Raw genomic sequence first — 12,785 nt, 5'->3', positions numbered from 1 at the left:
CGCCGCTCCGGCGCCGAAACCGAATCGAGGGCAGAACCAGGGACGGCGTCGTCCTGGGACTGCGCCGGGGGCGACACCCTATGGGCCGGCGCTGACCTGGATCCGGTGGGGCCCTGCGGCGTCGGTACCGAAGTCGCCGAAGGCGTCGGAGCCGAAGCACCTGACGGCGCCAGGGCCAAAGCGCCGGGCCCGCTGGGGGACCCAATCGGGGCCGCTTAGACGGAGGCGCCGCGGAACCCGACGGAGGAGTGAGCGACCTCATGGCCGAGAGGAAGGCCTCGATCTCCCCCGGCGTCGCGTGCTGCCCAGGGACTGGCGGGTATGGAGCAGGCCGTGACGCCTGCGGCTCCGGCGGAGCCGGTGTCGCCCAAACCCCCTGCCGCGTCGCGCAAACGTCGGGGGGAGTCAGAAGAGCGATGTCGTCTCTTCGACTTCTTGTGCCTCTTACCTGAGGACTTCGAGCCCGAAGACTGATGACGACTTCCGGAACTGTGGTGACTCCGGCCCCGCGACCGGCCCGTCGTCCTCCTTCCGGACCGGGACCTCGAGCGGCGCGGGGCTGACTGCCGGAGCTCGAGTCGCTCGCGGGACCGCTCCCGTCTAGCTTTAGACGTCAGGGCCCGGCAGTCGGAGCAGGACTTGTCGTCGTGGTCTGGGCCCAGACAGTGAAGACACCGGCGATGGGGATCGGTAACCGACATCAGTCGGTTGCAATCGACACAGGGTTTGAACCCGGGTATCCCTACCAGCACCGTCGGAGTCGAAAGACTCGAAAGATCAAAAAGGATCGAAAAGGTTAGTTAAAAATCGACTAGGGTACAACTTTTTCCGGATCGGAGCTTGCTGGCGCGGAAAAAAGAAGAAATGACGTCAGCACGCGAGGGCCGCAGACAACGCCTAGGTACTGCTAATTTCCGGATCCAGTCTGACGCCTGGGGATATTCTAAGGTAAGGAATCTAATACTAACCTGTTTCTTTCAGATACCATTTTTTTATGACTATAATCAACTTTCAGAATCTCCAAGATGCTAAGGAAGACCAGAGTAGCAGCTTCTCATACGTTTACTCACTTGTGTGGGGTGATGCTGTGTTGCCAGCCCTCGAAGCAATCTCAATATAAAAGGTAGAGCTGGGCGGGAGAGGAACTTTTTCCATATGTCAGAATCCAAACTGCAACAGAAAGAAAAACATGCTAACTAGGGGATAAGAACCATCAGAACTCACTGTGTAGCATGAACCTTTCAATCATGCAGATTATATATCGGTCACACTTCAGTCAAACCCAACCCACCTGCCATACTTACTGTGAGAAGTTGGCCTGATATATAATGTTCACTATTCTAGTGAACACTTTGTATCAGTCCAAACAACCCTTACTGATGTTTGGTTGTAAGTCAACCTGATAGACCAGCTATCCTAGTAGCATGGATACGAGCAGTCTAAGGCTAAGACTCTAGAGGGCGTGTTAAGCCAGCTGTTTTACCATCACATTACCCCTTGAACACCAAGTGAAAGGACACCACACAAGTTGTTATCAAAAATAAAGTGTATTTATTTATAACAGGACTACCCTGGCTCTTTATGAGACAGGGAGCTAAGCACACAACAAAACTCTTAAAGAATTACTGAAAGTCGCACAATTTACACAAATGCCCGAGGAGCACGAAAAACCATATACACAAGAAGTGGAATGCGAAGTTACTAGCAGGTAAGTAATACTTTTCTAGACTGTAGAAACGCTAGGCCTACAATGCTGAACCCTTAGATTGGAAGCAGGAGGCCTAGGGACGCCGTGTGCAGAGTGGGAACTCTCACGCGTAATGCGGGAACAAGTCTATGGATACTAGCCCTTTGCAAAGTTACTGTTCTCGGGCGAACCCGACTAGGTGGGTCGAAAACAAGAGTGGATCCGAACACTTAGGGTGTTGGACTATGCTGGAGCACCGGAGTACTCAGTTTACCTAGCCCAGGGGCTGCGGCTGCATAGGGTTCAAGTTGCGTCGGAAACCCTTGTTGAAGATCCAGGAGCCTGAAGAAAGATGTTGCTGGCAGGCGACCAGTGAAGAAGTTCGTGGTGATCCAAGCCTGGATCAGGGAAGAAGAAGACCTGTAAGCAGAGGGGACCAAGTTCTGAATCACTAGCCAGTGATTTAGGTGGGCACCAGGATGGCACCGGACGAAGTCACCTCAGCCAGGTGAGTGGGCGCTGCTGGGCTCTGCAGTCTCTCGGACCAGGAGGCGTTGTCGGCGACCAGGATGGAGGTACGAGCTGTCCCACGAAGGTCTCTGCTGTCGACGTCGCTAGACCCAGGATTGGGGCAACAAGTCTTGGCAAATGCAAGGCCCACGCGGTGGACCTAAAATGGCGTCTTGAGTGGACCAGGAGGGTCCAGGGTGCTTCTCTGACGGAGGGAAGCAAGGGCCAGTCTGGAGCAACCAGACCAGCGGTGTTTGTCGTCGTGGAGCGTCGTGAGGGGGCCACTAGCCAACAGGCAAGTGACCTGGACAACGCGGTGAGCAGCAAAGAGCAGAAGGGCCCCACGCAGATCTCGTGGATGCAGGGGGGCTGAACTTCAGTGCTGGAGCTGCTCAGGGTCGGGGCTTCTCTTACCCCAAAGCACTCAGTCGAGGGTCACTCGGTGGTCGTGCTGGACAAGCGTCGTGCAGTTCTGAAGATGGCCGGTCCCTCGAGGTCTCGTCGCACCCACGGATCACAGCTGGGCTGATGATGTAGGTTGAGGTCAGAGGTGCCAGGGAAGCCGGTTCTCGTCGTGCTGGAGCAGTCTTGATCCGGAGGAGAGACTGGCAACAAACCGCGATGCTTGGTTGGTGCCTGCTGCTGCAGGGTGACTACTCCTTAGTCACAAGGGAGAAATCTTGAGAAGAGTCTTGAGTTCTTCGTGTAGAAGGTCGGTTCAGGATTCAAAGATTGATCTGATTTGGAAGGGGGCCAGTTCCTACCTTTATCCTGCAAAAAGGGGCTGGCACGCGACTAAGTCCTGCCCTATGGGTGGGACTAGGAGGGGGGTGGTTACACCCCTCTCCTTTGGCGGGCTTTCCCCAGATCAGGGGCTGGAGTGCCCCTGGAACTGGTTCCAGCCGGCCTATGCACAGTGAGCACCGGGGTGCCACTTGCAGTCACCTTCCTCTAAAGCCCTGCCTACCTAGGATACACAAAATCCTGTCTGGGACGGTGCTGGCACCGCCCCTGGCAGGAAACCCTTTGTCCTTGCCTCCTGGGCTGGGAGGACTCCCAGCAGCAGGAGGGCAGACTTGTGTCTCGGTGGCAGTATCCATCAGTAAAAGGCTGGTGCTGAGATGGAGTACTGAAGTGAGGCTCCACTAATTTTGGGCTCAGCTTCCTCCAATCATTATCCACCATAGAGGGCTTTCTTTCCAAGACTGAGTTGTGTTGAGCTCTCAGGGTCAACCTCTGGCTACCTAAAGCTGGAGGCTGAGTCCCTCTGTTTGGCTTACTGGGGGGACAGGTCAGGTTTGGGGCCCTCAGGTCCCAGGTTTGGCTGTGCCCAACAGTGTCCATCTGTGGGAGTTCCCTAACTAGGTTTAAGGGGGATCCCTCAGGAGTTTGTTTTATTTTCACCTGGCTAGGATTACTAGCTTCAGTGCCCGTAATCTGCTGATTGGGAAGTTCTTTTGGACAGGGGGCCCTTTGGGGTCCACCACTGGCCTCCCTGACCTCTACAGCCCTGGGCTGGCTGAGGCAGGGTAGAGAGGGGCAGGTTACCTGCTCCAGACTGGATCCCACCTTGGAAGGGTCCACTGCCATCAGGGGTTCTGCCAGGCTAGGCCTGACTACCTCTGGGGAAGTTTCTTCACAAGGGGTCAGATCAGTTCCCTGAGGAGGCTGATCCTTTCCTAAAGTCTGGTGGGAGGGAGATTTCTCTTCCTCCTCAATGCTCTCTGTCTGAGTGGAGTGATCCATAGTTTCAGGCTTCACAACACTATTATCTGTCTGAGTTTGAGCTGTGGCCATCACAACTCCACCAACCTTTTCAGGAAGGGACTCAGTTTGGGTATGGGCTGTGACCATCACAGCCCTGCTAACCTTTTCTGGGAAGGAAGCTGTCTGAGATTGGGCTGTGACTGGCACAGCCCTACTGACCTGTTCAGGGAGGACATCTTGGACTGGGGCTGTGGCTATCACTGCCCCCCTAACCTTACCATGGAGGTTCACCATTTTAAAATGGGTTTCTTGCTCTACCTCAGCCCAGGCTGAGAGCTCTAAATCATTTCCCAGTAGGCAATCTACAGGCAAGTTTGGTGACACTGCCACTCTCTTGTGGCCAGTGACCCCTCCCCAGCTGAGATGTACCACTGCCATGGGATGATTTCTCTGTACTCCATCAATATTGGTCACCTGGTATGTGGCACCAGGTAAAAGTTGCCTTGAGGGGACTAGACTCTCAGTCACCATGGTGATGCTAGCCCCTGTTTCTCTATAGGCCTCAACTTTTATACCATTGATGAGGGGCTCCTGTCTGTACTTGCTCAAAGTTTTGGGACAAGTAGTGAAGTTGGCAAACCCCATGCCATTTTCACAGACAAGAGTATCTAAGTCAGGGGACCTGGTTAGGCCAGAGTCCCCAGGAACTCCCAAAGTAAATGCACCCAAATTCTTGGGGGCACTCCCACCACTTGGGGGATTACTACTAGTAGTAACAGGAGGTTTGGGAATGTTACTTGGGGGTATGTTCTCCTTATTGTTGTTCTTTGGGCAACTGCTGTCAGTTTTCAAATGACCCACCTGTTTACAGGGATAACAATAAGGTTTCTTCTGGGCATTGGAAGGATTCTGGGACCCACCCCCCTCAGAGGATTTTTGGGGCCCTGATGTGGTTTGATCTGAAGATTTATTCCCACCCTTCTCTTGAGGCTTGGTTGATTCCTTTTTCTGGTCACCACCTTGGTTCTTAGGCCTAATCCTGGTTCTGACCCATTTGTCTGCCCTCTTACCCAATTCTTGTGGAGAGGTCAGATCAGAGTCTACCAGGTGCTGGTGTAATAACTGGTTCTGACAATTATTTAAGACTTGCTCTCTCATAATAAGATTATACAATCCAGTAACCTTGCTACCCAGTAGCCAGCCTTCCAAAGCCTTAGTGGCACAATCAACAAAGTCAGCCCAATCCTGAGACTGAGTTTTCTGGGTATCCCTGAACAGCAACCTGTACCGCTTAGTGGTTAAGCCAAACCCATCAACCAGAGTATTTTTCAGGACTTGGTAATTATTAGCATCCTCAACTCTAGTAGTGAGGAGCTTATCTCTACCTTTGCCATCAAAGGAGAGCCACAGTATAGCTGCCCACTGACTTTGGGGGATGCACTGTACAGTGCAGGCCCTCTCTAAAGCAGCCATCCATTTCTGGATGTCATCCCCTTGTTTAAAGGGGGGCACTATCTTAGTCAGGTGTTTAGTATCTAAACTCCTTTCCTTATCTCTTGGGAGATTGCTGCCACCAGTGGGTACTACCCCACTCATCTGCTGCTCCCTAGCAAAGGCAAGCTTCTCTTTGGCCAGGGCAAGTTCTTCCCTTTCAATCCTCAGATTAGCCTGTCTCATCCTTGCTTCATGCTCTATTCTCTGAGGGGAAGTCAATCTCCTCTGGGGAGAGTTCCTTCTCCTCTGGGAAGAGGCATTAGAGTGCAGAGATCTATTGGAGTCCCTAGAAAGAGATCTATCTCTCCTAACTCCAAGGTTAGGCCTCATTAGGGTCAGTACTGGGGCTCCCCCAGATCCTTCCCTAAGTAGGGCTAAGTTGGCCCTAGTAAGTCTGCTGACTAACTCAGACCTCTTGTCTGCCTCATCCCCAGAGAGGTCATCTTGATCCCCCTCCCCAACTCTGTCTTCAGTGTTAAGGAGCTCTGGATCTCCAATGGTACCCTCTAGGGCTGGCATATTCCCATCTAATTGAGAAATTGTTCTCACATCATATGTCTCTAAGAGACCTATTAGAAAGGGAATGGTGGGGTTAGACCCCGGTTTCAGTTTCCTGGAGGTACACACTTGTCTCATCTCCTGGAAACTGAGAGCTGCATATCTTGACTTGACCTGTGGAGGGTCAATATCCACAAGGGGAGTCTCAGTAGACTCTCCATGGGTAGACATGCTTTTCTAGTGAGGTGTAAGTGGTGCACTTACCTACACTATATGTTTACCTACTGATCCCTTGCTAGAGTTGTAGTTTAGGGTGTGCTAGGCCCTAGGAGCTACAACAGCTGGTTCAGTAGAACTCAGAGTATTCTAAGCTAAGTTATATGTACCTTAGTACTTATGTGATCTTTCAAATGATATTCTTAGGATATGTGTGGTAAAACAACAGCAAGCTCAAATCCCAACCGCTGCTCACCAATGTGAGAAGTTGGCCTGATATATAATGTTCACTATTCTAGTGAACACTTTGTATCAGTCCAAACAACCCTTATTGATGTTTGGTTGTAAGTCAACCTGATAGACCAGCTATCCTAGTAGCATGGATACGAGCAGTCTAAGGCTAAGACTCTAGAGGGCGTGTTAAGCCAGCTGTTTTACCATCACATTACCCCTTGAACACCAAGTGAAAGGACACCACACAAGTTGTTATCAAAAATAAAGTGTATTTATTTATAACAGGACTACCCTGGCTCTTTATGAGACAGGGAGCTAAGCACACAACAAAACTCAAAGAATTACTGAAAGTCGCACAATTTACACAAATGCCCGAGGGGCACGAAAAACCATACACACAAGAAGTGGAATGCGAAGTTACTAGCAGGTAAGTAATACTTTTCTAGACTGTAGAAACGCTAGGCCTACAATGCTGAACCCTTAGATTAGAAGCAGGAGGCCTAGGGACGCCGTGTGCAGAGTGGGAACTCTCATGCGTAATGCGGGAACAAGTCTATGGATACTAGCCCTTTGCAAAGTTACTGTTCTCGGGCGAACCCGACTAGGTGGGTCGAAAACAAGAGTGGATCCGAACACTTAGGGTGTTGGACTATGCTGGAGCACCGGAGTACTCAGTTTACCTAGCCCAGGGGCTGCGGCTGCATAGGGTTCAAGTTGCGTCGGAAACCCTTGTTGAAGATCCAGGAGCCTGAAGAAAGATGTTGCTGGCAGGCGACCAGTGAAGAAGTTCGTGGTGATCCAAGCCTGGATCAGGGAAGAAGAAGACCTGTAAGCAGAGGGGACCAAGTTCTGAATCACTAGCCAGTGATTTAGGTGGGCACCAGGATGGCACCGGACAAAGTCACCTCAGCCAGGTGAGTGGGCGCTGCTGGGCTCTGCAGTCTCTCGGACCAGGAGGCGTTGTCGGCGACCAGGATGGAGGTACGAGCTGTCCCACGAAGGTCTCTGCTGTCGACGTCGCTAGACCCAGGATTGGGGCAACAAGTCTTGGCAAATGCAAGGCCCACGCGGTGGACCTAAAATGGCGTCTTGAGTGGACCAGGAGGGTCCAGGGTGCTTCTCTGACGGAGGGAAGCAAGGGCCAGTCTGGAGCAACCAGACCAGCGGTGTTTGTCGTCGTGGAGCGTCGTGAGGGGGCCACTAGCCAACGGGCAAGTGACCTGGACAACGCGGTGAGCAGCAAAGAGCAGAAGGGCCCCACGCAGATCTCGTGGATGCAGGGGGGCTGAACTTCAGTGCTGGAGCTGCTCAGGGTCGGGGCTTCTCTTACCCCAAAGCACTCAGTCGAGGGTCACTCGGTGGTCGTGCTGGACAAGCGTCGTGCAGTTCTGAAGATGGCCGGTCCCTCGAGGTCTCGTCGCACCCACGGATCACAGCTGGGCTGATGATGTAGATTGAGGTCAGAGGTGCCAGGGAAGCCGGTTCTCGTCGTGCTGGAGCAGTCTTGATCCGGAGGAGAGACTGGCAACAAACCGCGATGCTTGGTTGGTGCCTGCTGCTGCAGGGTGACTACTCCTTAGTCACAAGGGAGAAATCTTGAGAAGAGTCTTGAGTTCTTCGTGTAGAAGGTCGGTTCAGGATTCAAAGATTGATCTGATTTGGAAGGGGGCCAGTTCCTACCTTTATCCTGCAAAAAGGGGCTGGCACGCGACTAAGTCCTGCCCTATGGGTGGGACTAGGAGGGGGGTGGTTACACCCCTCTCCTTTGGCGGGCTTTCCCCAGATCAGGGGCTGGAGTGCCCCTGGAACTGGTTCCAGCCGGCCTATGCACAGTGAGCACCGGGGTGCCACTTGCAGTCACCTTCCTCTAAAGCCCTGCCTACCTAGGATACACAAAATCCTGTCTGGGACGGTGCTGGCACCGCCCCTGGCAGGAAACCCTTTGTCCTTGCCTCCTGGGCTGGGAGGACTCCCAGCAGCAGGAGGGCAGACTTGTGTCTCGGTGGCAGTATCCATCTTGTGGAGCTGAGGCTATGTCTGACTTTAACCGGGGTTACAGGTTACCAACATGTCGTGTCCCTCTAGAAGGGTGGAATGCTAACCCCGTCGCCAGAATTGGCGAGGGGTTAGTATTCCAATTCGTATGACACCTTACTCGACATGTTTTGATAAAGCGATACCAGAGTTGGCATATAACCGCGAGGATTATAATGCACTTAAGAGTATATGGTATGCGTTATCATGGAACAGCTATTAGGACTTGGTTCCGCAAGCTGCAAACGGGCTCAGCTCATGCCAGAGCACCATTTCACATGATTCCAAGCACTCTGCCTTCAGGATTGTTAAGGCCTGCCATAGGAGTGACTGATAGGAATACATGTGTCCATTTTAGGGTTAGATATAGGTATACTATATCTAAAGCAAAGGGTGATTACACCACCTTGCCCCAGCTGTCGTGCAGCCAGTTGTGTCAGATTTGGATGGCCAGCCAGGAGTGGCATAATACATGCTGCAGCCCCTGGTAGGCCCTGGGTACACCTATGCCCTGGGTACCTAAGGTACACTGTACAGGGACTGATAAGGTGACTCAGTATCCAATTAGATATGTACCTAAGGTACATGGAATCCATTTTAACAGAGAGAGCAGTGGGCCTGGGGTCCTGAATAGCAGGGCCCCAGGTCAACCTAGTCAGAAAACCAGCAAAACACCAGGCAAAAAGTTGGGGGCAACCATAGTCAGGGATCTACCTTCCTACACTTACCAGTGGCCTCATTTGTACATCAAACACCACCTGCTCCACCGCTCACAAACCACCCACTTGCAAAGCAAACACTCAGCATACTGTTCCCATATTGCACAACACTTAGTACACCAGCCCTTCTCCAAACCACATATACAACCATAATCTTTCCATACCACACACACAAACCTGACTTAACTACATGTAACCACAAATATACTACTTATCTGCAAACACTACCATGATGTTCTCCAGAAACTCAATGCATAACATTTTTGTCTCCAACACTGCACCCATCCATGCTGCTCTGTACAGTGAGCAGTGATAGGTTATTTAACTGGCAATTTCTAAGCAGTTGGAATAATTGGTAGTTGATCAGGAATTGCTACTAGGGAGAAATTACTCATGCAGGAAGCATCTTACTTCTTAGCAACAGGGATATGCTTTTTCATGTAGTCGAGTGCGTTCTGGGTTATTCCTTTCTGCAAGATGAGATCTTTCAACTGATGCCCATTGCTGTTGTTTTTTATACCAGCTGCAATTTTGCAAAAGCAGTCCAGAAACACTTTATCATCTGTGCTGTGCTCATCATCATACCTAAGAGAAGGTAAAATATCAAAGTTAGGAATAAATACTATGGTTAGTAACAAGTACGGTGGGAGAGCAACACAGTCCAGCAGAAAGCAAGATGTGGGGCACCTAAATGATATGGACAAAATAACATTGTAAATGTAAAATGTAAATGTCGGAATTTGTAAAGCGCACAGCTACCTCCACCGGAGGTGTCCCGGAGCTGTCCGTATACCGCTTAGGAACCCTTCCTAGCTTTCCTGGGAAATGTCCACTCCTGGGCACCCCCCAGGTGCAGCCAGGCATCCCAGCGCTTTTGGGGCCGCTGTGGAGACTAAGCAAGCTATTGCCCAGAGTTGCAGCGTGGGACCCATGATCAGAACAGGCACTGAGGCGAGAATATCCAGTCAGGGGAATTAATGAGCCGGAGACCCGCCGAGGCGGGAATCGAACCCTGGTCCCTGGCCAGAGCTCTGCATCAAGGTCTGCCTGCTCTAACCATTGAGCCACACTTCTCCATTGGAAGCATTATACAGGACAGTGGAGAATCAGTCAGCAGATCGGGAGATCTAATCTGCAGTCATCAACATTCACTCTGTATGAAGCAAAATTGGAAGAAGCAAATGCTGTAGAGGTATGCTTGAAACTGGAGCATTGAGTTGCGACATGGTTTGTCTTTTTTCAAAATGTCTAGTTAAGTCAAGATTCCTTTTTTAATGCAGGTTACTTACTTGTGTAACAATATATCTGTAAGAGACATTAGTTAGTGATAGATTCCTTACCTTAGAATAACCCCAGGCGTCAGGCTGGATCCGGAACAGTTTTTCTGCTTAGCAGTACCTCTGCGCGCCAGTAGGTAGCGCCCTGCGGCTCCACGTCCGTCACTGGCATCATAGGCACCGAGATGACATCATGGATAGTACTTAGGCGCCACCCATGCACGCTGACGTCAGTTCTGTACACAACTATTCTGCGCCACAACGCGGAGCCATGCAAGAGACTGACAATTGGTGCATAAAACTAGGGCCCTAAAAAGGGGATGACCTTCACCCTAGTAACCAGTTTGCAGAACGGGGAGGATGGGCAGGGCGGTAAGGAATCTATCACTAACTAATGTCTCTTACAGATATATCGCTACACAAGTAAGTAACTTGTGCATCTGAAAGAGACACGTTAGTGATAGATTCCTTACCTTAGAATAGATATCACAGCAATACCAACCCCAGTGGTGGGTCTGCGAACAGGATTACACCAGAAAGTCACAGAGCACAGAACGGCCAAAGAAGCAGTCTCGCCGGTCCTGACTGTCAAGGCAGTAGGGGCTTGGTAATTGTGTGCAGCGAGGCCCACGTAGCTGCCTGAAAAATATCCTGCAGGGGAACACCGCCTCCCAAGGCAGTAGTGGCTGCTGTTGCCCTGGTTGAATGGGCACGCAGACCCACAGGAGGCTCCTTCTTGGCCAAGGAGTAACAGGCTTTGATGCACTGAACAACCCACCGGGAGATGGCCCGTTTGTGCACCGCCCGACCCTTCTTGGAGCCCACGTAGACAACAAAGAGTTGATCGGCCACCCGGAACTGCTGTGTACGCTGCAGATACAATGCAAGCGCACGTTTCGGGACAAGACGGTGGAGCCTCTCCTCTTTCCTTGAAGGATGCGGAAAGAAGGTGGGCAAAGTGATGATCTGCCTGGTGTGGAAGGGCGTGACAACCTTTGGCAAGAAGGATGGATGGGTCCTGAGAACCACCTAATCTGGAAGTACAGAAATGAAAGGAGGTTTGGAAGAAAGAGCCTGGAGCTCACTCACTCTCCTGGCAGAGGCGATAGCTACCAGGAAAGCCGTCTTGAGAGTAAGAAGACGTAAGGGTCAGTTATGAAGGGGCTCAAAGGGAGCACACATCAGAAAAGTCAAGACAAGATTCAAGTCCCACTGAGGCATTATGAAAGGCACTGGCGGAAAGGTATGCGTAATGCCTTTAAGGAAACGGTTAACAACCGAGGACTTAAACAGAGAAGGCTGATCTGGAAGCCGTAGAAAGGCAGAGATGGCCGAAAGATAACCTTTGATAGTGCCCAGAGCAGAGCCCTGCTGGGCCAAAGAGAAAAGGAACAGAAGAACCTCAGAAAGGGGATCCACAGTCTTAGCTGTGCACCATGCCACAAATCTGTTCCACCTAAAGGTGTACACTGTTTTGAGGCCGCCAGAATGGCATCACAGACTTCAGGAGGAAGATCGAAAGGTGTCAACTGCCACCGCTCAATCTCCAAGCATGGAGGTGGAGGCTGGACAGGTTCGGGTGGAGGACCTGCTGCTGCGACAGAAGGTCCTTCCAAAGAGGCAGACGGATCGGGGGGTCGATGCTCATACTGAGTATCTCGGGATACCAAACTCTTTGAGCCCAGTCCGAAGCCACAAGGATGATCTGGGCCCGGTCATGCCTAATTTTCTTCAGCTCTCTGGGTAGAAGAGGTATAGGTATAGGGGGAAAGGCGTACAACAGACCGCAGCTCCACTCATGACGAAAAGCGTTGCCGAGCGAGTGCCGCCTTGGAAATTCCAACGCGCAGAACCGGTGACACTACGCGTTCTCTTCTGTGGCGAATAAACCTAACCAAGGCTCTCCCCACTGCAGAAAGACACCTTGCCCCACGTCCGAGTTCAGACGCCATTAGTGATCCACCATGCACCGGCGGCTGAGTTTGTCCACCCTGGCGTTCAGAGATCCTGCCAGGTGTTGAACCACCATGGTAATGCCTTGATGTTCCAGCCATGTCCAGAGGCGCAGAGCCTCCTGACATAGGGTCCACGACCCCACCCCGCCCTGTTTGTTGCAATACCACAAGGCGATGGTGTTGTCAGTGAACAACTGCACTACACTTCCCCGGACAGAGGAAAGGAATGCCTTCAGCCAGATCGCCCGCAGCTCCAGAAGGTTGATATGGAGCCGGGACTCCGCCGGAGATGAGAGGCCTGTGATCTCCGCCTCTTCCATGTGCCCCCCCCCCCATCCCAGCAGGGACGCATCCGTCACCACCGTGTGCTCCGGTTGGGGAAAGGGAGAGTGATCTGCCACTGACCCAATCGCGATTTGTGAGCCGCCACTGCAACTGTCGTGCAGCGCCCTCG

The 12,785-nt window shown here is 51.8% G+C and overlaps 1 protein-coding gene across 11 annotated transcripts in view; it reads right to left on the bottom strand.

The window, feature by feature from the left end:
- Positions 1-12,785, bottom strand: part of UBR4 (ubiquitin protein ligase E3 component n-recognin 4) — a 2,329,353-nt gene that overhangs the window by 105,956 nt on the left and 2,210,612 nt on the right. For all 11 annotated transcript variants that reach the window (XM_078642504.1, XM_078642505.1, XM_078642507.1 and 8 more), the window contains 2 exons: positions 9,511-9,684; positions 1,071-1,170 (listed from right to left, as the gene is read on the bottom strand). In XM_078642504.1, coding sequence (XP_078498630.1) covers positions 1,071-1,170; positions 9,511-9,684 — 274 coding nt within the window. The remainder of the gene's footprint in view (positions 1-1,070; positions 1,171-9,510; positions 9,685-12,785) is intronic.

The sequence above is a fragment of the Lissotriton helveticus genome, chromosome 5_1, assembly GCF_964261635.1.
Source record: "Lissotriton helveticus chromosome 5_1, aLisHel1.1, whole genome shotgun sequence".
NCBI classification, from domain to species: domain Eukaryota; kingdom Metazoa; phylum Chordata; class Amphibia; order Caudata; family Salamandridae; genus Lissotriton; species Lissotriton helveticus.
This window is presented reverse-complemented; position numbering and strand designations above follow the sequence as displayed.